The sequence below is a fragment of the Aethalodelphis obliquidens genome, unplaced genomic scaffold, assembly GCF_003676395.1.
Source record: "Aethalodelphis obliquidens isolate GAN/ISIS:26980383/991018 unplaced genomic scaffold, ASM367639v1 scaffold7, whole genome shotgun sequence".
NCBI classification, from domain to species: domain Eukaryota; kingdom Metazoa; phylum Chordata; class Mammalia; order Artiodactyla; family Delphinidae; genus Aethalodelphis; species Aethalodelphis obliquidens.
This window is the reverse complement of record NW_020837951.1, coordinates 2,230,771-2,257,466: the sequence shown is the minus strand read 5'-3', so window position 1 is coordinate 2,257,466 and position 26,696 is coordinate 2,230,771. Positions and strand designations below refer to the sequence as shown.

Sequence of the window (26,696 nt, the reverse complement as noted above, 5' to 3'; positions counted from 1 at the left end):
GCCAGCGGGGGGTGGGGGCGGGGTTGGCCGCGGGTTCCCGCCTGGCTGTTGCTGGGGAGGAAGGAGGTGACGGCACTGCTGCAGCCACTGGGCCCGGCACTGGCAGGCCACTCCGGGCCGAGGGGCAGTGGCCGGCCGGAGGTACAGCCCTCGGGAGGGCAGGGCCCAGGCCCTTCCCTGGGCCGGCGGGGTGGGGACAGGCCCAGAGCTGGCTGGGCACGACCATGGGACACTCTGGGGGAGGCCAGGGGGCCTGGGCACCCTCCCAGCCCTTCTTCTCCTGCTGAGGCCTGTGCCTGGACCTTCCCTCCATCCCTCCACCCCCGGGCCCGTCATCCTACCGCCTGCGGGGAGGGCTTCTCTGGGCCGCCCCGCTTAACAGCACGAGGCCAACCCGGTCTGTCTGACCCCGAACCCTGGCAATGAATGGTCAGGCTGCGGACTCGGGTGGGAGAGAGTTGGAGGGGGCAGAAGTGCAGATCAATGTGGAAGCAGCTGCCCTGGCGGGAGGGCACTGGGCTGCCCCTGCTGGGGCCGTGCCCCCTCTACCCCCAGCCTGGGTGGGAGAACGGGACTGGCCATGCGCCGGGAAGGGGCACGTGGCAGCACGTGGCAGCCCCCGCGTTGGCACAGGGGGAGGGAAGAAGGAGTCTGGGTCGGAGGCCAGGAGGAGGGGGCGGGGCAGGGGGTGGGCAGATGCCTGGCCTTGGAAAGGCTTCCTGGGCACCCACGTGACGCTGAGTTTCCGACAGTAGGTCCTCACTGTTGGCGCCTCCTGGAAGGTTAAGGAAATCCAAGGACGAAAGGTAAGTGCAGACACGAGCCGGGCTGCACCTCCCCGTGCCCAGGGCGCCTGAAGCGGGGCAGAGCTGATGGAGGGACTGGGGTGCCCGGCCCCAGCCTCCAACCCCCCACCCCGAAGCCCCTCAAATCACCGCTGCCTGCTCCCTCCTCTGCCCCTACCCCCTGGGGGGGGGGTCTCTGTGGTGAGGGCAGGGCAGCCCTGACCAACCTGAGAGCCCGGGTGCCTGCGGGGGAGCGGAGGGGGTGCAGTGGGCGAGAAAGGGTGTGGCAGTGGGTCCCCCCCCAGCCTCTCCTCCCCCAGACCAGGCCCCGAGATGTCTGCGGACTGGGAGTTTGGGAGGGGGCAGGACAGCCAGCAGGCTTGGCCACACGGCGGCCCTGTGACCTTGGTCACCTTGGCGGGCCTCCTTGGGCCTCAGTCTCCCCCCTCCGTGAAATGGGGACAACAGTCATCTTGACTTCCGAGCAGAGAGAACGCGTGTTCCCGGCTTGCCATGTGACACATGCTTGGAAATGGAAGTGGTCTTAATTAACTGGCTAATTGATATCAATCATGGCTATGAACATAGGTGCGGGACCCACCTCAGTCCCTCGACCACAGCCAAACCTCTCTTACTTTTCCTGCTGATCCCACGAGTGGGCCCAGGAGCCTCTCTGAGGCGTCCTTTCCCCTGTGTTCCTCGCCTCCGGGAGACACATCTGCTGCATCCTGTCTCCTTAGAAGGTCGGTCCCCGTCACAGTTTTCTTCTTAGAATTATGAGGCTCTTCTGACCGGGGAGGGATGCAAGGTGAGCCCTGCAGGCTACTGGGAGGTCACTGAGGAGGAGGGAGGCTGGCTGCCCATCCTCCGAGTCCCTACCTGGATTCGAGATGGCCCGAGGGAGCCGGGGCCTTGGACGCCGCTGCGTTGCTCACCTTCTGCCTCGGGTCCCAAAGGGCTGTGGAGTCAACGTGGCAGAAATAACTTCTGTCCGGGGCTGAGACGGGAGTTGCCCCGGAGGGCGTGCTGGGTACAGGCTGGAGGGTTGGGTGTCCCTGCCCCAGGCTCCCCGCCACCCACCCTGTGGCCCTGCAGCCCTGCCCCGCCACGCACACTGCCCCCCCTTCTGCCCCCACCGTGGTCTCCCCTGGGCCCAGCCAGAGCCTGTAGCGTACGAGGCCCTCAGTACATGTGGACAAATGCACGGGTGCACACGTGACGTGGGTGGGCGGCAGGAGGACGGCCGGAGGGTGACAGCGCGGGGCCCGGGGCTCACTTGCACAGAGCCTCTGTGCCCCAGGCAGCCCCGATTCCCTCCCCAGCTCCCTGCGGTGCTCGAGCCGAGTCCCCATGGCCTTGCTGAGCCGAGCCCTGCGTGTGGCCGCCACCTGTCCTCGCCGGAGCCCTGCCCAGGGCCTGGGGCTGCGACTCCTGAGCAGCGGGGCCCGGCCCAGCCCTGAGAAGAGTGTGCCCTACCAGCAGACCCTGAAAGAGGCCCGGGACCCCCGGGCAGGCGCCCAGGGCCCAAGCCGGCCCCTGCCCAGCACAGCCAATGTGGTGGTCATCGGCGGGGGCAGCTTGGGCTGCCAGACCCTCTACCACCTGGCCAAGCTGGGCGTGAGCGGGGCGGTGCTACTGGAACGGGAGCGGCTGACCTCCGGGACCACCTGGCACACGGCAGGTAGGGGCCTGGGTGCACGTGGGGGCGGGAGGGATGGGACTCAGCCAGGGGCCAGCTCTGGGTTGGCAGCCGGAGGCCTGTTAGAGGCAGCTGAGGGAGGGGAGGACATGGGGAAAAGACGCGGGGTCCTTCTGAGGGTGAGCCTGCGTGCCCCCTGAGTCTCTGAAGAGCTGCGGAGGGGAGGAGGGAGCAGACACTGACTGGGGGATCCTGGAGGGCAGAGCAGAGACCAGAGCTGGGAGCCCAGGCAGCTGTGCATTCAAAGAGCAGAAGCCCCTTCCCTGGACGGAGCTACCCGGGGTGAGCGCCGTCCACGGGGTGCAGAGGATGGACGGGGAAGGGGCCATCAGGGGGTGTCCTCCGTGGGCACCATGGTTCTCAGCCAGCTAGCCAGTGGGCATATAGTAAAAGCACCTACTGTGCACACGTCCCCAGGGCAGCCAACCTTTTGCCTTAACCCTGTGTTGAGTTTGCCAGGCTCTGTGGGGAAAACACTCCCACTTTGGCCAATGTGAGCCTGATGTCGCTGGATGTGGAGCTGAGAAGAGGTTCAGGCATCACGTGTCTTGAGAGCTGACACAGCCGGCCCTGCACGCCACTGCCCCTGCCTACCCACCGTCCTGTCTCGGCTGGGCCCACACAGCCTCTCCCCCACTGCTACCTCTCCCCTGGCCCCCCGCTCCCCAAACTCTGCTCGGAAGGGAGCAGCTTTGCTGGTGAAGGGGCTGCCTTTGGACCTCAGTCAGTCCTGGGTTGGGGTCCCGCCCCATCATCACCCGTCCTGTGATCCTGGGCACAGAGCCGTTTGGTACCACCTTAATTTCACTATAAAATAGTCACGCCTGCCTCCCAGGACTGCTCTGTCACCCAGTGATAGGCTCAGTACACAGGAGGTGCTCCATAAATGGCAGCCTTGGGTATCGTCGCGCTCTGAGCTGCCCAAGGGCGACGTCCTGGAACTCAGCTTTGACCCCGTCACTTCCGGCTCATCAGCCGCTCGGGGCTCTCCACGGCCTGCAGAGACGCTCCCTGCCCACGGCCTGGTCTTCAGGAGCCCGGGCCTGCTGGGAGGAGCGGGGGTGCCGCACTGCAGCGCTGGGGCTGACGGCGCCCCGCCCCTCCCCCGCCAGGCCTGCTGTGGCAGCTGCGGCCTAGCGACGTGGAGGTGGAGCTTCTGGCCCACACGAGGCGCGTGGTGAGCCGCGACCTGGGGGAGGAGACGGGTCTGCACACGGGCTGGATCCAGAACGGGGGCCTGTTCATCGCGTCCAACCGGCAGCGTCTGGATGAGTACAAGAGGCTCATGTCGGTGGGTGCACCCCTGCCAGGGCGGGGACTCATGTCCTGGGTGCACTCCCGCCCGGGCGAGTGAGCGGCTCGTGTTGGTGTGTGCCCCCCTGCCGGTGGTGGGTGGGGCAGCGTAGCACAGGGAAGGAGCCCCGACAGATCTGGGTTCAAGCCCTGGTGCTGGCCTTGCTGGTCGGGCCACCTGGGCCAAGCGGCGTTGCCTCCGAGCCTCGGCATCCTCGCCTTTAAAATGGGACCGTTGCGTTGCGCAGCACCGTTTGCCGAGCCTCAGGGCAGGAGAGGCCCGATAACCGGGAGTCATCGGCAGGCACGGTGCTCACAGGAGTCAGGATGCATGATGAGAAACTGCAGTCCCCAGGAGGAAGGACCACCCTTCTCCCGGCACCGCTGCCGGGGCTGAGGGAACGCCATTGTGGGCGAGACGGCAGAGAAAGCCTTCCGCTGTGGAAGGCCCTCTGCTGGGGTGGAGAGTTGATTTTTCACCCAGGGCAGCCAGGCCCGGACCCCAAATTCCAGGGCGTGGCTGAGACTGGCTCCTCCAGCAGTTCATTCCTTATTGAGCACCAACTGAAGAGCGGCTCAGGGCCCAGCGAGCAGAGATGCCTGTGTGGGTAGCAGAGGTACATTGTCACAGGGATGCCGAGTGCCTCTGCCCAGGCGGAAGCAGCGGCACCTGGCTTCATTAGAACGGGCTGGGTCTCTGGGGTTAGGAGGCGGCCTCATTCTGCCTACTCCCCCCCCCCCCCCCCCCCCCCCCCCCCCCCCCGCCGCCTTGCTCACTCATCAGCTGCGATGGAGGCTCCAAAGGTGCCCAGGCAACCTTTCAGCTCAAGTCCTGAGTGAGGTCTCTGCAGCTTTTCATTCCCACTGCTCGGAGAGAGAACCTGATTGGCTCAGCTCATCTCTAGTTGGGCGGAGCCTGTCCCGATGGATGGATGCCTGGGGGCATTTGATTGGCTGCCCTTGGGCCAATCAAATGAGCCGGGGGTGTGGTCTGTCACACAGTCCGGGGCCTGGGACCGAGGACTGCAGCGGTCTCTCGTCTGGGGAGCTGGTCTGACCATCAAACCTGGTTGAAACTCAGACTATCAGACCTACGGGGATTATTTTTATTTATGTTATACAGTAAATCCTTATGTGCCAGGGACTGGTCTAAGCTCTTTAAAGGTGTCAACCCCATAAACCATTATCACCCCCGTTCCCCCAGGTGACGTTAGCAACTTGCCCCACGTCGCATGGCTCATGTTAGAGCTGGATGGGGGAGGCGGGAGGGCCCCAGAGCCTGCTTCCGAGCACTACCCGGGCTCCTTACTCTTCCTCGGAGCTGGCCCGAGGGACGGGGGCCGCTGGGGCACGGTGGCCAGCTAAGGGTTCCTGGGGGACACAGGGTCTGAACTGACCCTTGGAGGCCCAGATGGGGAGGAGAGTGGCCAAGGGGGTCTGCTCCCCGAGGGCTCAAGTACTTTCCTCTGGGTCTCCCAGTTGGGCAAGGCCTATGGTGTGGAGTCCCACGTGCTGAGCCCGGCAGAGACCAAGGCACTGTATCCGCTGATGAATGTGGATGACCTCTACGGGACCCTGTACGTGCCTCATGATGGCACCATGGACCCCGCCGGCACCTGTACCGCCCTCACCAGGGCCGCCACTGCCCGCGGAGCACAGGTACAATGGCCTTACGGCCCTGGGTCCCCTGCTCCCAGCCCACCCCTCCTGCCTAAGAACCCCAAGACCAGAAGGCAAGAGAACACGTGCCGTTCTCTCTGCTCCACATAGGACCTGAGCCTCTAATCCGATCCTGCAGAGGCCGGCCGGCCTCAGGTTTGTCCCCCAGGTCAGCTCTCCTCCCTTCCCCGAGGTCTGGCCCTGCTGGAAGAGTGAACCCGCCCCAAATCTCTTCTTGTAAATTTTATCTTCTTTTGTCTCGAATACACACATAGTTGTAGGAAAGATTAGAAAAGACAAATAAGCAAGACAGGAGAAATGAGGATCACCCAGAGGTAACCAATGTTGACATTGTAGTTTTACTGCAAGTACTTTTCTATGAAGATGTATATGTAAGTCAAATGGAGACAAACTGCACTGTATGTGACCTTTTACCGCAAGCACCTGTCAGTCAAATGAGCCCTCCTTCTCTTTTCTTTTTCTCAAAAAAAGCCTCTGTCTGGGGGGACGAGTTCTTCAAGTCAAGGAACACGTGGAGTTAGTTTCCACCCTGTGGTCACCCCATTTCCCCAGTGGGGTCACATGAAGCCTGCCTGAGCAGAAGCAGGTGTCCCGGGTACCGCCTGGGCTGGAGGTAGGAGAGGGTAGGTGGTCAGTGCTCAGAGCGCCCACATGGCTTTGGAAGCAGCTCTTCTCGCTCTCAGGTCATCGAGAACTGCCCGGTGACCGGCATCAGTGTGCGGACGGATGATTTTGGGGTGCGGCGGGTCGAGGCTGTGGAGACAGAGCACGGCTCCATCCAGACGCCCTGCGTGGTCAATTGTGCAGGTGGGAACACGTTTCTTCTGGGCTCCCAAGTGGCCACCCCGGCTGCTCCCTAAACCTGGCCTTTCTTAGGGGTGGGGGCCCAGGCGTGACCTGGGGAGTCACTGCCATGGCAGACAGGCCTGCAGAGGCGCCCAGCTGGCTGGCCCCCGCCAGGTGCCAGCAGAGCTGTCTGTGCTCTGCCTGCAGGAGTGTGGGCAGGCGCCGTGGGCCGGATGGCTGGCGTCAAGGTCCCGCTGGTGGCCATGCACCATGCCTACGTCGTCACCGAGCGCATTGAAGGGATCCAGGTGAGTAGACGGCCCCAGGCACCAAGTGGGTGGTGCACGGACCTGGCTGTGAAGCCCAACACTTGTAGGTTCCTTCATTGCCCTGAGCGTCAGTGGCCTCATCTGTGAAATGGGACTCCTCATGACTGGAGGTTTTGGGTGGCCTGAGAATGAAATGAAGTAGCACAGGCATCACCCGAGGGTCCCGACCCCCTTCGCCTTCGGAGCATGGCTTCTCATTGATGCCCAAGCCCATCCTGCATGGTGCGGCCAGTCTGGCTTTTGCCATGTTCTGTGCCCCAGGTGTTTCTGGGAACCTCTGAATGTTCGCATGCTCCCAAATGTGCCCTGGGTGCCAGTCTCAGAGGACATTGATCCCTGGCCCTCAGAACCTCCCAGGGAGCCCTGGAGACACCTCTGCCAGAGGAGGCGGTGGGGGAGAGGGGAGCTGTGTGCCCCCTGCCCTCTCTCCTCTCCTCCCTTTCTATCTCCCCTCTCCTCCCTTTCTATCTCCCCTCTCCTCCCTTTCTATCTCCCCTCTCCTCCCTTTCTATCTCCCCTCTCCTCCATTTCTACCTCCCCTCTCCTCCCTTTCTACCTCCCCTCTCCTCCCTTTCTACCTCCCCTCTCCTCCCTTTCTACCTCCCCTCTGCTCCCCTTCTATCTCCCCTCTCCTGTGCTGGTGGCGGGTGGCTTCCTGTTGCCTTGTCACTGACCACTCCTCTTTCCCTCCAGCCTCTTCCCCATCCCTCCCTCCATCCATTATCCCTCCACTCATTTCCTTCCCTCTGTTCCTCTGGCCATCCCTGCATCCATTCATCCCTCCTCCGATCCCTCCCTCCCTCTAGCCCTTCATCCATCCATTGATTCATCTATTTATCCATCCATTCATCTGTCCGTCCTTTCTCTCATGTATCCATCCAGCCATCACCCCCTCTACCCATTCATCTCTCCCTTCACCCATTCCTCCATCATCCCTCCGTTTATTAGTCCATCTAACCCTCCCTCCCCACCCCTCTCTGCATCAAACATTCACTGGATAAGCTCTGTGCTCCAAGCCCTCATGTAGAAACTGGGACTATAACAGAGATAAGAACCTAGTTCTCGCCCAGGTGAGCTGGGGGAAGGGTACAAACAAGTAAAGGTATTATTTATTTTAAAACAGGCTGACAGGGGCTCCCAGGGGGGCAAGCACAGGGGCTATAGGGACTCCCAGCCTGTGGACCAGGGAGGTGCCCTGGCGGAGGCCATGTCTGAAGGGTCTTCTGAGGCATCTGAAGGGTGGCAGAGAAAGAACGAGGGGGAGAAGGGGAGGACGCAGAGCCTGGCGGCCGGGGCGCTGCAGGCAGTTCAGGGAAGCGGGCCTGAGGGTGTGGGTGTGGGGAGAGCGTGAGAGACCAGACTGGCCTTGTTTAGGGTCAGGCTCCAGCAAAGAGGGGCCTGGGGGCCTCACCGCTGCCCTGGACAAGCCTGGCTTCCCTCTGGTCACCAGGCTGGCCGCTGGGTGGACCCAGTGGTGGAGGGGTGAGGGAAGCTGCCGCGGGGCCGGAGTCTCCGCCGCTCTTGTCCCCCCCACACACACACACAAGGTTCCCCCGTTCGTGGAAGAGTTTAATACAATCCAGCACACAGTCCTCCCCAGGGCTGCTGTGTGCCCTCCGGGTGGGGCTCTGGGGAAAGAGGCATCACTGCAGCTGTTGGTGCAAAGAGTCCCTGGCCCTGGTTCTGTGGGAAATATCCCCCGCGGCCGCCAGGGGTCGCCCTCAGGCTGCAGTGGGCTCTCGGGGGCTGGACAGGCTGGGGGCAGAGCAGGGCTGTGTCCTACAGAGCCCAGGACTGGGGCCTCAGTCTCTCCGTGTCCTGGTGCGCAGGATGCCCAGCTTTGAGGCGGCTTTCAGGGAGAAGCAGGGCCCACTCTGGGCCCAGGGACCCGCACCCTGAATTTTAAGGTCAGAGCCAGGCTGGGGTTATTCATGTAACTCACAAACACTGCCCTCACCCAGCAACCTGTGTGTCCTGGGAACCCCAGGCTGCGCTCCAGGAAAGGGCCACCAGCCCCAGAATCTATGAGACTTCTGTAGGAGAAAAGAGGAGATTTGGGGCTGGGGGCCAAGTTCCCCATGCTCCCCTCCACGTGGGGAGTCTGGGAGGCCAGCCTCTCCTGAGGCCACACCTGGGCAGCCTGAATCTGGGAGAAGGGCAGGCCTCTGACCCTGACCTCCCACGTGGTCTGATGCCATGGTGGGTCAGAAAACAAGCTCCTTTAGGCCACGGCAGCTCCTGCAGTCAGGGCTCTGCGGCTCATGCTGGGAGGCCCCTGACACTTGGGCCTGTCTTCCGCTGCTCGGGTCGCTCCCTGGGTTGACAGTCCTGCAGCAGGACACTAACTGCCCAGATCTGGGCCTCGTGGTGTTGGCCCCGGGCTGGCCAGTGAGGGCTCAGGGCTTTGCCACCTGGACCACATGCCCTTTATCTTTCTTTATGGGTGGCCAGAGGGCTGTGCTGCCCTAGGGACCCCAGTTCTGAGAAGCCGTCCCCGTCCTGGGTCCTAGCCGAATGCTGCCCCCAGCTCCTCTGTGACCTTGTCCCTTTCCTCTCTGGGCCTGGCCTCTGCGTCTGTCAAACGTGGTGGCCCAGATGCTCCCTCATGATCTCGCATCCCCGCTATCCTCGACCCACTTTTGCAGAAACTGCTCTGTTGGGGCACAGAGCAATGGGAGAGGGCCCGTGCTCAGGCTCTGCATCCCAACTCCCCCATTACCCAGCCAGGTGAGTCAAGGTGCCACCTGAGCCTCAGTTTCCTTCTCTGCCAAATGGGTAAAAATGGTAGCTACCTCTTAGGGCGGTGCTGAGGGAGGAACCAAGTGATGGGCTGAAGGGCTGAGCGCAGTGCCTGGCACATAGCAGGGGCTCATTAGGTGAGGGCCACGATGACCGACCGTGACTAAGGGCATGGGATGGTCCAGCCAGCTGGTGCTTCAGAGGAAGAGAGCAGGGAAGGCTGGCGCCATCGGGCGGGCTTCCTGGAGGAAGCAGCTGACAAGATTTGGATGGAGATGGGGCCGGGAGAAGCAGATGGAAGGAACGGGCTGAGATTAGGAGGCAGAGACACCAGTGGAATTGGTGTTACACCTATAGGGTGGGCTTCCGGAGGGAGGAAGCAGTGAGGGTACCCTGTGGATGCCTTGGGGCTGAGCTGAGCCTGTGCTGGCCACTCTGGGGCAGCTGGGGCCTTGCAAGGCAGGGAGATGGGGACCCTGATCCTGCTGGACGAAAGCCAGGGGCTTCCCTGGCCAGCAGGTGTCCCCGCTCTCCTGCTCTATGGAGCTCTGGCATTCTGTTGGTTTTGTTTTTAGAGTGGTAGTGACAGCAGAGGTAACCTCTCACTATTATTATTCCTGAAGTGCTCGGTTACTGAGAGCTTCCCGGGGGCCTTCTTGCAATCAGTGCAGACATGCTTAGTCCAGCTCTGCAGGGGAGCCAGGCCACTAGGAGACTGGAGGAGCAGGGAGGGGCATCTGCCAGGTTATCCCTTTTGGTCTCTGCGTGTCCTCGAAGGTGGAGTGGAGGGGTCACATCAGATGTGTCCACCTCCAGGGCAAGGGCACCGGAGAGCAGGGTTGAGAGGAAGCAGTTCCCCCAGTGCTGAGGACCCCTGTGGGGGTGGGCCTCTTCCCACTCTGCTCACTTTCTAAAATGCTTTGGTTTTGTTTATCCATTCATTTATTGGTTAAATCAGTAGTATTTGCAGTATAATGACAATGAGAACATTGTTAACTCCTGAGCAAATAGTGTCCAACTTTTCGTGTTTCCTGGAGTTATTAATAGTTTTTTTTTTGGTTGTTCAGTTTCCTATGTAGCTGTGACTAATTCTTTATTCCTATCTATCTATCCATCTGTCTATCTATCTGTCATCTATCATCTATCTATCTGTCTATCTCTATCAATCAATCAATCTATCTATCTAACTCTATCATCTATCTATCTCTGTCATCTATCTCTATCATCTATCTATCATCTATCTATCTCTATCATGTATCTATCTATCTATCATCTCTCTGTCTATCTATCTGTCTATCTATCTGTCTGTCTATCTACCTATCTGTCTGTCTGTCTACCTATCTGTCTGTCTATCTATCATCTATCTATCTCTATCATTATCTATCTATCTGTCTGTCTGTCTATCTATCTGTCTGTCTACCTATCTGTCTGTCTGTCTATCTATCATCTATCTATCTCTATCATTATCTATCTGTCTGTCTGTCTGTCTATCTATCTGTCTGCCTGTCTATCTGTCTGTCTGTCTATCTATCTGTCTATCTATCTGTCTGTCTGTCTATCTATTTATCTGTCTATCTGTCTGTCTGTCTATCTGTCTATCTGTCTGCCTGTCTGTCTGTCTATCTAACATTATCTTAGTCCTTAAAACCCCACACACATTATCAGCCCCCATTTCCCACCCCACCCTCAGCTTAGATAGTCACTAATCTAATTTCTGTCTCTACGGATTTTCCTGGTTTGGACTTTGAATGAAATGGAATCATACCATTTGTGGCCTCTGTGTCTGGCTTCTTTCACTCTGCATGACACTGTCAAGGTTCATCCATGTGGTACATGTAGCAGAATTTCATTCCTTTTTATGGCTGAATAATATACTCTTGTAAGCCACAGTTTATTTATCCATTCGTCTGTTGATGGACATGTGGGTTGTTTTCGCTTTTTGGCTATTGTGAATAATGCTGCTATGAACATTCATGTACAAGTTTTTGTGTGGACGTATGTTTTCCTTTCTCTTGGGTGGAAGTGGAATTGCTGAGTCATAGAGTAACTCTATGTTGAACTTTCTGAGGAACCGTCAGCCTGTTTTCCAAGGAAGCTGCACTGCTTTACATTCTCATCAGCAGTGTGTGAAGGTTCTGACTTCTCCACATTCTCAGCAATATTTCTTATTGTCTATCTTTTTGATTCTAGCCATCGTAGTGGGTGTGAAGTGGTATCTTGTGGCTCGAGTTGCATTTCCCTAACGAGTGATGACGTTGAGTGTCTTTTCATGTGCCTGTTGGCCATACGTATATCTTCTTTGGGGAAACCTCTGTTCAGATACTTTGCTCATTTTTAATTGGATTGCCATTCAATTGAACTATAAGAGCTCATGTATTCTGGATACAAGTCCCTTATCAGGCATATGATTTGCGAACATTTTCTCCCGTTCTGTGGGTTGTCTATTCACTCTCTTGTTGGTATTATTGGCAGCACAAAAGTTCTTAATTTTGATGAAGTAATTTCAACCTATGTAATTTTTTCTTTTGTCCCTTGTGCTTGTGGTATCATATTTAAGAAGGCATTTCCTAAACCAGGCCACAGAGTTTTATTCCCGTATTTTCTTCTAAGAATTTTATAGTCTTAGCTCTTATAATTAGGTCTCCAACACATTTGGAGTTAAATTTTGTGTGTGGCGTGAGGAAGGGGTCCAACTTCGTGCTCTTGCAGGAGGCGATTCAGGTGTTCCAGCACCATTTGCTGAAGAGTATCCTTTTCCCCATTGAATTGCCTTGGCATCCTTGTGGAAAATCAATTGACCATAAGTGTGAGGGTTTATTTCTGGACTCTCAGTTCTATTCCGTTGATCTATATATGTCTATCCTTATGTTTGGACCACTCTGTCTTGATTATATTAACCTTGTAGTAAGTTTTGAAATCAGAAGTGTAAGTCTTCCGTGTTTGTTCTTCTCTTAAGATTGCTCTGAATATTCTGGGTCCCTTGCACTTCCATATGAATTTTAGGGTCAGCTTGTCAACTCCTGCCAAGAAGCCAGCTGAGATTTTGGTGGGAGCTGTGTTGAATCTGTAGATCAGTTTGGGGGGTACTGTCATCTTAGCAATAGTAAGTCTTCATTTTGTAAACCTGAGAGGTCTTTCCATTATTTACATCTTCTTTAATTTCTTTCAAAGGCATCTTCTAGTTTTTAGAGTACAAGTTTCGCACTTCTTTTGTTAAACTTATTTGTAAGCATTTTATTATTTTCGATATCGTAAATTGAATTATTTTCCTAATTTTTTTATTTTCCTAATTTCATTTTTGATTGTTCACTGCTGGTATATAGAAATACAGTGGGTTTTGTCTGCTTGTTGTATATTGACCTTGTATCCTGCAACCTTGTTGAACTATTTTATAAGTTATAATAGTTTTTAGTGGGGTCGTTAGGATTTTCTCTATGTAAGATCATGTCATCTGCACCTAGAGATAGTTTCACTTTTTTTCCCTCTGGTTGCCTTTAATTACTCTTTCTTGCCTGATTCCTGCCCTGGCCAGGACCTCCTGTACAATGTTGAATGGCAGTGGCGACAGTGGACCTCCTTCTCTTGGCCTGGTCTTAGAGGAAAGACTGCAAATAAGTAGGCATTTGCTGTGGGTGTTTCTCAGATATTCTTTATCAGGAAGTTCCCTTCTATTCCTAGACATTGGATGTTTTTATCATGAAAGTGTTTTATCTGTCAAATGCTTTTTTTGCATCTATTGAAGTAATTAGTGGATTTTGTCCTTTATTGATAATGGTATATTACACAGATTTTCAGAAGTTAAACCAACCTTGCATTCCCAGGATAAATCCCATTTGGTCATGGTATGTAATCCTTTTTCTATGTTGCTGGATTCAGTTTCCTAGTATTTTGTCAAGGATATTTGCATCTGTATTCATCACTGTCACAATTTTCCCCCAAACATCTCAACAGATCTGTCAAACACCTATCAGTAATATTTTCGGGTTTTTTCTTTTTTTTTTTTTTGCGGTACTCAGGCCTGTCACCGTTGTGGTCTCTCCCGTTGCGGAGCACAGGCTCCGGACGCACAGGCTCAGCGGCCATGGCTCACGGGCCCAGCCGCTCCACGGCATGTGGGAGCCTCCCGGACCGGGGCACGAACCCGTGTCCCCTGCATCGGCAGGCGGACTCTCAACCACTGCGCCACCAGGGAAGTCCATATCAGTAATATTTTCTGCATACTCATACATGGCAGAGAAATCCCATAAAGTCTGTAAGTCCCATTCCCCTCCCCTGAAGGACTCCTCCTGCTGCCTTCTTATCTTCTCCATCAGCCTCTGACCGGCTGTTACCCTGGGACCTTCCTCACCCATCTTCTGTTTGGATCTGCTGCTCTCCGGATCCGTGGCATATGGTCTCTGGCCACTTACTGAGAAGGGTACTTGGAAAGTAAACGTTTTTGTGTCCGTGAATGTCTGAAGAAAATCTTTATTCTTTCTTACAGTCGTTTGACGAATTGACTGGGTCGAGAATTCTGTATTTAAAATCATCTTTCAGAATTTTGAGGACTTTGTTCCAGGTCTTCAGCCTCCAGGAATGCTGTTTCTTTGTTTAGGACCCACCCGTTCACCGGATGTTCCATCCTGATGTGGCCTTGGTGCAGGCCTGGTCCAGTCACAGGGCTTGGTGGGCACTTGTGGGCCCTTCAATACTGAGATTCATGATTTTCAGTCGGAGAAATCATCTTGGATTTTTGCTTTGACTTTCCTTCTACTCCATTTTCTCTGTTTTCTCTTCCTGGAACCCATGCAAGGTGGACATTGGACTTTCAGGATTGAATTTCTAATTTTCTTATTTTTGTCCCTTTCCTGATTTCCATGCCTTAATCTGTTTTAGCCTAATATCTGGAAGATGTCCTTGGCCTTATCCAGTCCTTCTGTTGAATGCCCTTCTCTTTGGTGAGGGACCTCCATGTCAGCGTCTGGAGTCTTCCCCAGACCACTCAGTGTCTCCACAGAAGACTCTCCAGTCTGTTGTCGAGGGGGGATGGCAGCCGGCTTCTCACCTCCCCGGAGCCTGGAGCCCCTGGGGACCCATTTCTCCAGAGACAGACCTCAGGGCCCCTGCAGGGTAGGGCCAGGCCCTGGGCTGCACGCAGCGGGGATGGAAGGGATCTGGGTCCAATTGCTTTGAAGAGACCCTAGTCCAACTTCCTGTTCACGTCCACGCACATACTCTCTCTCACACTCACACACACATGCACACTCACACACATGCGTGCATGCACACGTACACACTCGGCCCACCGCCCCCTGCAGAGGGACCTGGGGTTGCCCTAGGCTCGGCCTTTGCAGATTGGAGGGGACTGGACAGAGGCTGGCAAACTGACTCCCCTCTCCCAGCCCTGAGCTAAGGCGCTGGCCCTCCCCCATCCACTCTGCACCTCCGGTGTTGGCTGAGATCCCCCGTCTGCTGTGTTCCGTGGGTTACCCTTTTCTCTTCCCTCCCTCCGCCCTTCCATCTTTGCTGCTATCTTATGGGGTTTCAGTGGGGTGGTTTGTCCACTGTGTGACGCAGAGGCCCCAGGTCCACCCTGTCCTCAGGGTCCTACAACGAGGAGGTGGCACCGTGGGCCCAGCTTGGGTCTGTGACCCTGACCCCGAGGCCTCTGTGCTCCACCTTGCAGAACATGCCCAACGTCCGCGACCACGACGCCTCCATCTACCTCCGCCTCCAAGGGGACGCCTTGTCCGTGGGCGGCTACGAGACCAACCCCATCTTCTGGGAGGAGGTGAGACACCAGGGCTCGAGGGAGGGGTTGGGGCTGCATCTCAGCGTGGAGGAGCCTTCTTCCGGAGACTGTCCCCCCAGAGCTCCCCCGACCCTGGGGGCTTACCTGAGGAGTGGCAGGTCCCCCATCCCACAAGGTCAAGGTCAAACCCATTTTTTCCAACCCCTGAAGAACCTGGCACACAGGCAGATCCAGACTCGGGGCAGGTGGAGGGCTTGCCTCAAAACATCAATCATCAGAGGCTGCAAAGTGTGAAATAATGACTTTAGAAGATTATGAAAGCATTGAAGCCCTCTGTCCATCAACAAACAATCCCATGCCCTCCCCCACCCCCCGTGGTTGCGGCTGTATCTCCCTCCAGCCTGGGCTGCTCTGCCGGCAGCTCCTGGGGTTCATGCAGGGCCAGCGGCCCCCTCAGCACCCCCCAGCCCCCTCGAGCATGTACGGACCACCCCAGCTCCCGTACTCCTGCATTTAGTCTACAAATTGAACAACAAGATGAGTCCTTTCAGCCAGATACTGTTTAACTCTGGGGAGAGGGAGACCAAGATAAGAGTCCCTGTCCCCAGAGGCCTCTATTCTGGTGGGGAGACACACAGTAAGTAAGCAAAGAAGTAATGCGATTTGGGATGGTCTGTGCCCCGAGTGAAGTTAGCAGGTTGAGGATAAGCCTAGCGAGACTGGCGTGGAAGGATGTCCTTCGGACGGTGGTCGGGCAGGGCTCCCTGAGGAGCTGACGTCAGCAGAGAGCCCTGCAGACAGAAGGCGGGGGAGGAGCTGCCCCAGGTGGAGGTGAAGGCCCTGAGGTCAGATCAGGCTTGCTTTTCCCGAAGACCCGAAGGAAGGTCAGCGTGGCTGTGGGTTGGTGGCAGACGTGGGCAGGGTCCGCTCACGTAGGGCCGATCTGACTTAGGTGAATGGGGTGAAGGAGGGCGGGAGGCAGGGAGACCGGGCAGAGCAGGCGGGCCTGGGGCAGGGCGGGAAGGGGGCGCAGACGGGCCGCTGAGGGGTCGGGGAGGGGAGACACACTGCGGGACCAGCCCAGCGCTGTCACCACCTAATGGAGAGGCTGGCCAGGCCCTGCCAGGCCCTGCCTGGCTCTCGCTCCCGTGGGGCGCTGTCACAGGGCAGTTCCCGGCCCGCCTCCCCAGGTGTCGGACAAGTTTGCCTTTGGCCTCTTCGACCTGGACTGGGATGTGTTCACCCAGCACATTGAAGGTGCCGTCAACCGGGTCCCCGTGCTGGAGAAAACGGGGATTAAGTCCACAGTCTGCGGCCCAGGTGAGTGGGGGGCCTGGAGCCGGCGGGGGGCTGCCCCCTGAGGCTGGCCTGCGCCGGGCGCGCGCCGGCCGTCCCTCCGTCCTGGGCCTCGGGTGCTGCGCTCGCTCTTCTCTGCAGGCAAAGGACGTGAGCTCGGTGAGGGCAGAAGTCCGCCCACGGGCACGCGGCCAGGCTTCCTCCCGTCCACGCCCGCGTGAGTCCCTCCTGAGGTCCCGCCGGGCTCAATCCCTGCTTGACTTTTCCCTGGAACTTGGTGTTTTCATCCGTAAGGTGGGATGGGCGCCCTCCCAGCGCCTGGTGAGGCTGAGCATGGAGAGCAGGGCCAAGCTCCTCCCTGATGCCGTCCTCACAGGTCTGCAGACCCCCATTCCAGGTCAGCCTCGCCCCCTTTGCCCTCTGCCCTCGGCAGGCAGGCCAGCAGGGCCACACGCCCACACAGCATGGAAAGGCCCAAGCCGGTGCCTCCCCTCTGGCCCCCGGGAAAGCTGAGCTGCAGGAAGCTGGAGGGAAAGGGGGAGAACAGAGTGGCTCAGCTTCCAGTGCCCCCCTTGGGTATGCACGGTGCAGCCCCTGACCCTGCCTGGCCGGTCGGTGCCCACGGGGATCGAACACCAGGTGGGGTGGACTCGGACCCCCAGCACTGACACGTTTGGCCAAGGCCACTAGTTTATTGTTTAGGGCCTTCCGGCCAGGCTAGACTTTGGACATTCAAACTGATGTGACTTGTCCCAGCACGGGTCACTCACAGCTCAGCACGGAGAGATGACCGCTCGACGACGGAGCCTGAGAGAGGGCAATCCTGGGGTTGCCCAGGGAGCTCAGGGACCCCAGGGTGGGGGAGGCCCAGGCACGCTGAGCGTCTCAAAGGCTGTGTGCAGATGGAGAAGGTTCTAGAATAAGATTCAAGCCCGGGACAACGTCAGCGGGGATGTGGTGTGGGGGAGCTCGCACAGCATCCGCCCAGCTCCTTCTGACGGCTGAGCGCCTGCCTCGTGCCCGGGCACGTGGGGAGCGCAGCGGGGGAGCCTGTGTGGGAGGCTGGGCGGAGCTCCCGAAGCTGGAACCCAAGGCGGGTGGGCTCGGGACAGGGGGGCAGCACGTTCCCGTGTGACGGCACTGGGGTGCAGGGGTGAGGCTGCTGGCCTGGGGTCCTGGCAGACAGTGGCCTCTGGGCATAGAGGGGCCCAAGCTGGCCCTGGGGCCCAGACGTTTCAGCTGCGGGGCTGAGGGCAGGAGGTACAGGGGTGGTGCGAGCAGGGTGGGCCACCCAGAGGGTGCCGTGGGGGGCTGCGAGGCCAGGGTTCCGGGCGGGCGAGACACGCCACCCCAGGCTGGTTCCAGCAGAAACACGTGGGCATACCCCCTCCTTCCTGCACGGATGGGATCGCTTTCATCCTCAAGAAAGGCAAGAAACGGGTAGGATGTGCCTACTTAGGGGTGGAGAGAGGTTCCGAAAGGTACAGTTGCCCAAAGAGGAAACTTTGTGTCTGAGGCTCTGAGTTCCTTGAACCTCGGTGTCCGCATCTGTGAAATGGGTGACGGGCGGAGTGAGGCGAGGAAGCCACACATTAGGTTGCAGGGCAAGGCCCAGGCCGGCCGTCAAAGCCTTTCCTACAGGCCGAGCAGGGCGTGAGGGGCAGGCCAGGCCGGGGGAGGGGAGGGGTCCCGACACCAGCCTGTGGACTGACGGGGAGTCCAGGCTTCCTGGTTCTGGCACACACGGTGTCTGCACAGCCGCCAGCCCCGACTGCTTTAATCTGTTCAGCTCATGAAAGAGCCTTTGGTGAGAGGACAGCTTTCCGGGGAGAGGCAGCTGGGGTCCCCCGGCCAAGCCCAGGGTCTTGGGGCACAGGGTGCGGTGTGAGAGCCGAGGGCTCACTGCCCCGCAGCTTCCCGGGGCGGCGTGGGGCTGGCAGTGAGAAACCCAGGCCCAAAGCAATCCCAGGGGCACGGGGAGCATTCTCGCTTTAATTGGACTGGGGGTCATGGGCCCCAGGAAGCCCTACTCGGGGGGAGGTGCATGTGGAGTCTGGTTTCCCAGCTGCGAGGGAGGTTCCGTGGGGACATCAGCACTTCTCACCAGGGAGGACAGGCCGGTCAACGACCCTCGGCCTCCGGAGCAGAACAGGGAAGTCCCAGGCCCCCTTGACTTCGGGGAAGCTGGGGGCGGGGAGACCTCTCGTTCCAAGGTCGGGAGGTCAGAGCCAAGGTGGGGGCCCCTGTCCCGTGCATCCTGCCTCCTCTCGAGTCATTTGTTAAACACCCAGGCGACCTTGACCCCCAAACTTCCCTCCTGCTGGCTTTCTGTAAGGCTGCTCAGAACGTTGTGGAAACATTTACAACACTCCCGAAGTGCTCACCGGGTCATCCCCGAACATAACTGCATCCTCCCATCACTGTCGCGGGAGCCGCCCCCTGCGCCCCCCCCCCCCCTTCCCCCCCCCCGCCCCCCACCCCGTCCCCAGCCTGCCCCTTGCAGCCCGGCCTCCGCACAGTCCCCAGAGAGGCCCCTGACGCTTCCTCACAGGGCTGTCGCCCCTCCTGACGCCTCCCCCGGAGGCTCACCAGTGTCACCGTGGCCTCCAGGGACTCACCCTAGGCCCCGCCCTCCTCTCCGCCCCGCTTCTTCCACCCTCCCTGTGGCTGTCTGGGAGGCTCCCCAGCTTCCCAGGGCTGGTGGCCTCCTTCAGCTCAGACGCTGAAGATCGGAGACCGGGGTCGCCGGTCACCAGCAGGGAGAAAGACAGCGCTTGTGACCAGTGCACACGGCGGCTGAGGGCCCGGCTGGGAGCCAGGCAGCCCTGACCAGCGGCCCCAGCTCCTTGCTGTGCAGCGTCCTCCTCTGTGACCCGGGGTTATGATGGCGCCAGGGGGCGGTTAGGAGCGGCCAGCCCTCTGGGCACTCCAGGCCCAGAGTCCCCCTGTGTTTTCTCCCCAGGCATTCCCTGTTCCCCTTATTTACCCATTTACTCTCTGTCCCTCTCACTCTCCCGTCGGCTCCCCGAGGGGTGGGGCTGGTCTTGTGCGGAGCCACCTCCCGTGGCTGAGTTCTGGGCACAAACAGGTGGGCTGCAAATATTTGCAGACCGACTAACTCACAGCCCCGTGAAGTAAATACCCTGACCCGGATTTTACAGACGAGGAAATCAAGGCGGCTCTGAGCCAAGGTCACACGCTGGGAAGGGGTAAAGCAGGGTTTGAACCCAGGACGGTGGCTGCAAAGTCCAGCTCTTCATCATTATGCCCTCCAGTCCTGGCCTCTGCTCTCGGCACGCTGGCAGCAGACAGAAGCGAGAGACTTGGTCTCCTCTCCCAAAGAACTTACGATCCTTCATTCACTCAGTGAACATTTATCAAGTACCTACTGTTTGCTGGGCCCTGTGCTAGGCCTCGAGACACCGCACACAGTGAGCAAAGCCCAGCCCCTGCCCTCAAGGTACTCGTGGTCCAGTGGGCAAGAGTGCCCTGCAGTGACACAGCAGGAAGATGGTACAGTGACTGGGAGCCCCGTGCAGTGATGGGGGCTCAGGGAGCGGCCCCTCACCAGCAGGAGAATGGTGATAGTCATGAGATACACCAGGACCCCCCCAAGGCAGAACCCAGTTCAGGTCGTAAATGCTGAGGAACTCAGGGGAATGTGGCAGGAGCAATCACGGAGGCTTCCTGGAGGAAGCAGCGTTGAGCTGGGTCTTGAGGATAGGGAGGGTCTGGATGAAGGAGGCACCTACACACCCCCACCTCAATTACTGCCCTCTTGGGAGACACCACCCAGGAGCATGTGGCCGGGAGGGAGCTTCAGGCCTGCCCCTCCCTTTCAGAGTCATTCACACCGGACCACAAGCCCCTGATGGGGGAGGCACCCGAGCTCCGTGGGTTCTTCCTGGGCTGCGGCTTCAACAGTGCAGGTAAGCGTGGGCAGCAGTGCGTCCCCGACTCCCTGGCATCCCTGCAAGTGAAGACAGCCAACTGGGCCTTTCCTTCAGTTCTCAGAGCCCCACCCCCCACCCCGGGTTGGGGTGCTGGGCCTGGCAGCACTGCAGCCCTGACAGGGGTGGAGATGGGACAAGCCTGCCGGGAGGGGGTGAGGTCCCGTTAGGAGGTGTGTGGCACCCCAGGTGTGAGATCCAGGGCTTAGGGGCTGATGCTGCCCATAGAGGTGGGAGGGGCACGGAACTGAGGTGCAGGGCCCTGGGGGTGGATCGCAGACCTGCGGCTCCGCTCCTGCCAGGAATGATGCTGGGAGGTGGCTGTGGGCAGGAGCTGGCCCACTGGATCATCCACGGGCGCCCGGAGAAGGACATGCACAGCTACGACATCAGGCAAGGGCCCGCTGGGACCCGCGGGCAGGAGGCGGCTGCCCTAGGGTGGGGTGGGGTGGGGTGGGGTGGGGTGAATATCCAGGGCTATTTGGAAAGGAGCCTTCCCTGAAATCCAGAGGGCTTCTTGGAAGAGGTGGCAGTAAGGGAAGAAAGGGAAGAAGCCTGCCAGCGGGGGCGGTGCTGCAGGGTGCCTGGGTTTGGCAGATCCACTGCCCTCTACAGTTTCCAGGACCTCTTGTCCCAGTGTCCTGCCTGACCCGCCTGACAGCTCTGGGATCAGCAGTGGGATCTTATCATCCCACTTTGCAGATCGGGAGACTGAGGCCCGGGGAGCAGGAGGGACTGCACAGGCTGCCCAGGAAATGGGGCTGAATTGGTGGTCATTGTTAGGACATGTGCAGGTCTGGGAGACAGGCAGCCCTGAGCGACATGTCAGCTGCATCCATCCGTCACTCACGGGGTGTCTGGAATCAGTCAGACCCTGTGCCGAGCACTTTCCTCTCTGTAACCTGGGGTGTGATGCATATGCTGTCAATGTCGCCGGCAGCAGTGAGCGTGTTTGTGTAGGTAAAACGCTCGGCATCAGGTCTGCACACGGAAACACTAAACAAAGCTGAGCTGAGCCCAGGGGGCACTGATATCGGAGTTGGGAGGCGTCCCACTGACCTCTGTGAGTCGGGACAGGGATGCGGGTGCCCCCAGGCAGGGTCCGGAGGTGGCAATCGGTGGGGCTGGGGTCTGGCCCCCAGGCGGCAGTTCTGCGCCCCGAGCCCTGCAGGTGGCAGTCGAGGCAGCGGCTTGGAGGGGCCTCTGTGGGTGTTCGGCCCCCTCCGCTGTGACTGGGGAGATCCCAGCTGCCCAGCAGGGCTGGACGTGGCAGGGCTGGAGGAGCTGCTGGTTCAGCTCAGCGCACCCCAGCTCCTCTGCTCACCTCGTCCCTGCCTGGCCCGCTGGGGACCTCGCGTCCACTGGGGGGGATGTCTGGCCCCCACAGAGACAGACAGACATACCCTGAGGTCCCCCCAACACTGCCGCCCCCTCCATGGCGCCTGGCACAGCGTGGTCCGCTCTGGCGCCACCTTGGAGTCTGTCTGGGTCTGTGCCCACGTGCTCTCCCAAGAGAGGAATGTTCCAGAAATGATAAAGCTGCACGGGGCCTCAGGGATGGGCCAGTCCGAGCCCCTCCCACTACAAACAGCGAAACAGAGGCGCCGTCGCAAGAGGCATCGTGTCTGAAGTCACCCCGCGTGCGAGCCAGTGGGCAGGGACCCAGCTCCAGCCCTGCAGGGCTGTCTGCCGTCTGGCTTCTCTCGCGGGGTGAGGCCTCAGCACTGGAATCGGACGGACCAGGGCGTATCCTCGACCTCGCCGAGCGACCTCTCACCTCCGGGGCTGGTGGAGGCCCCTGGCATGGGTCTGAGCCTCCCTCCTCAGCCGCCTCTTCTCACAAGTGTGACATTAGAGGCAGCGTCTTGTGGGCGGGTTTGTGGGTGGAAGGCAGAGCTCCTGCCTCTGCCCCGGCCTGGCTGGGGCCTGCGTCACAGGTTGGAAGGCAGAGGGCCCAGGGAGGGAGCCCCTGTGTGCTGGGGCCCAGTGGGTAGGGGTCGGGGCTGTGATCTGGGCCACCCGCCTTTCTGGCCCGGGCAATGCACCCAGGAGATGACCGGCTCATGGCATCGGGCCTGAGCGGTCACTGATGTGGGGCGTCCGTGTCCACCCAGCACCCACCCCTCCGCCCCCATCCCCACTCACATGCCACCACCGGACCAGCTGTGGCACCGGCACCCGGGGCCTCTCAGCACTGATGGGATGTCCTGCTTCCCTGGCCTGAGCGGGGCATGGAGACCCAGGCGCCACAAGAGAGGCAGAGCCAGGAAACGAGGGCACTGTGTCAGGGAGTCACCAAAAAACCCGGACGAGGGAGCGCCAGCCTTGTGCCCCTGCTTAGACCCTCAGGTCAGAGCAGAGCTCTGACCCATGTCACCTCCTCGTCTTACACGCTGGAGGACGGGCTCGGGAAGAGGTGCCTGAGGAGGCGATCGGGGCCCAGGGCCGGGTCCAGGGCGTGTTTGGACCCTGGCCTGCATGTGAGGCTCCCGGGGCTGGCCTGGCACCAGGTGCCCTCCAGGCCACAGCAGCTGCCTCACGGATGGTGGCAGAGGCACCCCCTTTGGACACCCAAACAGGTTCTCAGCTGTCCCGGCCCCCTACCAATTAGCCAGTTCTTCCTCCTCCCTGACCTTGGTTTCCCCATCTGTGAAATGGGAACAGTGATCCACCCTCTCAGTGGAGTGCATTTGAGGCTCATGGTAGGGATGCGTCGCCGCCCCCAGGGCCTGGCATAGGTGGGGCCCAGAGCACGGGCCGTTGTTTTTAAAGAAAGCTCTTGGGGTCCTGGCAACCAGGGAAGGAGAATTCGCTCTTTGTTATGTCAGGAGGGTGGCTGGACGCCGGACCCCGGCTGCAGGCCCCTCTGCCCGCTTGTATGCAGGTGGAAAACGGCAGCCGGGTCCTTGTGGACCATGGGGAGTGGTCCTTCCGCTGCTGACCCCTGTCGTGCTTGGGCTGAGCTGAGTGCCCCCGCCCCTGACACCCACAGGTGTGCACAGGGGCGAGCAGAGGGGCTGGTGGGGGCCTGTCTAGAGGGGCCGGATGTGCCTGTGCAGGGATCACCCAGCCCTGCCTCAGGCCCATCCCCCTCCCTGGTCCCTGCCACCCAGGGGGTCTGAGAGGACAACTGAGGCTCCACCTCCCCCCTTGAGAGCCCCCCAGGAGCCCCACTCTCAGCGAGGCTGGGTGGGTGACCACGTCCCATCCCAGGAGCCACTGGGCTCCTGCTGCCAAGGGGGGTGAGTCTCCTGGCCTCCTCCCGCCCTGGCTCAGCCCCTCGCCAGCCTGCTCCTGCAGCCCCACGTGCTGCCGCTGGGACCCCTCCCCAGGCCCCTGGCGGTTCTTCGTGGCCCCCCTTCTTTCTGGAAGCTCCTGGCTCAGTGCAGCAGGTTCCTGTCGTGTGGAATGAGTCAAACCAGGAGCCCCACACCTGAGGCCGCTCTGAGGACCGCACGAGGGGTTCTTGCAGGTGGCCCTCAGCCCTGGGCCTGCCCTGGAAAAGGGCTCCTTACACGACGGCAATCGCTACGAATAGTATCTGTCGTGCTAATTCCCACATCGGCAGCCCCTGCCCCTGCGCAGGTCAGAGCAGCTGGGAGCCCTGCCGAGGCTCAGGCCAGGCCCCTGAGGACAGCAGCACCGATGGGGACACAGCCGGGGGGAGGGGGCCCCACAGGACACGTGAGATGCCAACAGGCGGGGAGTGAAGGAGTGGGCAGGCGGGGGCCGCAGTGAGCTGGGCGCCTGAGAGGTGGGCTGTTCCTGGGAGGGGCTGCAGGGCGCAGCGTGTAACGCAGCCCAGCAACTGTGGCCACGCTGGGAACCAGACGGCAGGGCTGCTGGTTGGCCCTGGCTGTCCTCCCTTCGTGAAGGCTGGGGAAGGGGCCTCTCAGCTCAGCAGGAGATCGCGTGGGATCCGCGGGCGGAGTTGGACACCACCGTGGGTAGAGTGGCTGCACCTGGTGTCCCCCCAGCTGCCAGGGGACAAACGTGCAGGGATCGCGGCCACACCATCCCTGGGAGCAGTGCCCCCAACACAGCTGGGACTTCTCCCACTCTTCTGCGCCTCCTGGGGGTCTGACCTGAGAGGCCGTCACCTTCACCCCTTGCCTCCGCTGAGGGGCACTGAGGGGAAAGGGGCATCACATCTGCTGACCCTAAACTCCGAAGATCGCTCACGTTAACTTTCACGAGATCATCGGGGCCTGTCCGGCCTGGGGCCCAGGTCGGGGGCAAGGAGCACGGCTCACCCCACGCACTTCCCCAGCCTGAGGCCCTGAGCCTGCGGTGTCCACTCCCTGCGCCCGTCAGCTGTAGGGGGCTGCAGGCGAGGACGCTGAGCTCCCCGAGATTTGCGGGCTGCCCAAGGCCCCTCAGTGGGAGAACGGAGAGCCAGGAGCCCCCCTGAGGCCTGAGCCATAGGGAGGACTCCCGTGGAGGGGACAAGGGTCCCCAAGGCAGTGACGGGCCACTCCATCCACGACAGGCGCTTCCATCACTCGCTCACGGACCACGGCCGCTGGATTCGAGAGCGCAGCCACGAGTCCTACTCCAAGAATTACTCGGTCGTCTTCCCCCACGACGAGCCCCTGGCTGGACGCAACATGAGGACGGACCCCCTGCACGAGGTGCCACCCCCACCCCCCCGCAGTGCCTGCTCTGTGCCGGCTGCCGGCGCTCTCAGGGAGCCCCAGGTGTGGGGTGACAGAGTGCATGCAGCGCCCCCCCGCCCCCAGCTGCAGGGCAGGTGTTGGCTCCTTCGCTCCCTGGGCACTTACCGAGGGAATGTGCCTGGAGCACAGTGGGGGGTCGTGAGGGCCAGGTGCACCGGCAGGTGTGTGCAGTCGCCCATCAGGAGGGCAGGACCAGGCAGTGGCGTGCTAAGAAGACGTGCTCCTGCTTGTGGGGCCTGCTTGGGATGTCTTTCCTCCCCGGCAAGCTTCTACTTATATGATGAAACCCATCGTCAGGTGGCCTTTCCTGGGGCCTACCCCTGGGCACTCTCCCAGGCCCCTGACAACCCAGGTGCCTTCCCTGTGCTCCCATTACCCCCCCCAACCCCAAGTCCATCTCCATCCCCCCTTCCTTGCCCCCATGTCTACGAGGACCCTGGCAACGGGGGCTGGGCCCCAGTCACTCTGAGCGCAGAGCCTGACTCTGGGTAGGTGCTCAGGGAATGTTTGTTGACTGGATGGCTGGGGCGGGAGGCAGGTGGGCAGGGCGCAGTGAGCAGGTAACATTTAAGCAGAAGAAGCCTCCTTCATCTGGGGCTCCAGCGCCTGGACCCCAGAGGGAGCTGGTGCCCACGGCACCTCCCCAGGACAGAGACATCCTTGGCTCCCGGGCTGCCCTGTCCTCCAGCCTGGCCTAGAGGGCCAGCTGGGAATCTTGGGCCCCACGTGGGCTCGGGTTCCCCCAGCCTGTCCCCGGGCCTGCACCGTCCCCGCAGCGCAGCAGTCTCCCAAGGAGCGCAGGGCTTGCTCGATGACTCTCGGGTGGAAGATGGGCTCAGACACGTGGCTCACATGTGCACAGTTCTGCCCGGAGGGGGCTTGGCGGGTGCAGCAGCCCTGCCCCCGGGGAGGAATCTGCCTTCACCCACACTTCACTTCCTCGTCAGCACCCTCCTGGTGACACTTCCCAGCCGTTGACGGTTGGCGTGTGTTTTGTTCAATAGAGGAGCCTGCTCTCCATTTTCCCTCCCAGGAAGGGTGATGCATCTCTGGTGGAGGGGTCCCCACGCTCACTGGAGGGGAGTGGGTTTTGTGTCCTTGGCTGCCACCCCCTTGGACGTCCAGGGAGGACGCATCCGGGGGTCACCAGTTGGCATGTGACCTGGAGCGCCCTCCCCCTCGAGGTGGTGGCCCACGGGGAGGGGGAGACTCAGGCCGCCTTGGCCTCTGGCGCCCATCGGTCCCGGCCACGCTCAGCTTCCGAAGCCCACTCCTCCTGGGCGCTGGGCTGGGTTGGCCCCAGGCACAGGGCCCTTCCAAACCTTAGAGCGGAGATTCTTTTTTCCCCCCAGGCTAAATTTATTTTCAAAGGAATCTGCCACCACATTACTTTATTGTGTCTGCTGTAATTTCTGGTTGTGGTAAAGTGCACACAGCATACAGCTTGCCACTTTAACCACTCTGAAGTGTACAGCGCAGGGGGTTAAGTACATTCACGGAGCTGCGTAACCATCACCGCTATCCAGTTCCAGAATGTTTTTGTCACTGCAAGAGGAAACCTCGTACCCATTAAGCAATAGCTCCCCATGTCGCCCCCACCCCCCAGCCTAGAAAAACTACTGATCTATACTTTCTGTCTCTCTGGATGTGCCTGTTCTGGTCTTTTCGCATAAATGGAATCGTACCCTGTGTGGCCCTTGGTGACTGGGCTGCTTTTCCTTACCTTGCTCCT

General features: G+C 59.8%; 1 protein-coding gene across 1 annotated transcript in view; it reads left to right on the top strand.

The window, feature by feature from the left end:
- Positions 1–2,104: 2,104 nt before the first annotated feature.
- The window catches only part of SARDH (sarcosine dehydrogenase), a 61,376-nt gene continuing 36,784 nt past the window's right edge, over positions 2,105–26,696 (top strand). The window contains exons 1-10 of the mRNA XM_027104322.1: positions 2,105–2,466; positions 3,597–3,775; positions 5,257–5,436; positions 6,141–6,264; positions 6,451–6,551; positions 14,977–15,081; positions 16,233–16,362; positions 20,181–20,267; positions 20,591–20,681; positions 24,778–24,919. Of these exons, the coding sequence (XP_026960123.1) occupies positions 2,136–2,466; positions 3,597–3,775; positions 5,257–5,436; positions 6,141–6,264; positions 6,451–6,551; positions 14,977–15,081; positions 16,233–16,362; positions 20,181–20,267; positions 20,591–20,681; positions 24,778–24,919 (1,470 nt within the window). The 5' untranslated portion in view covers positions 2,105–2,135. The remainder of the gene's footprint in view (positions 2,467–3,596; positions 3,776–5,256; positions 5,437–6,140; positions 6,265–6,450; positions 6,552–14,976; positions 15,082–16,232; positions 16,363–20,180; positions 20,268–20,590; positions 20,682–24,777; positions 24,920–26,696) is intronic.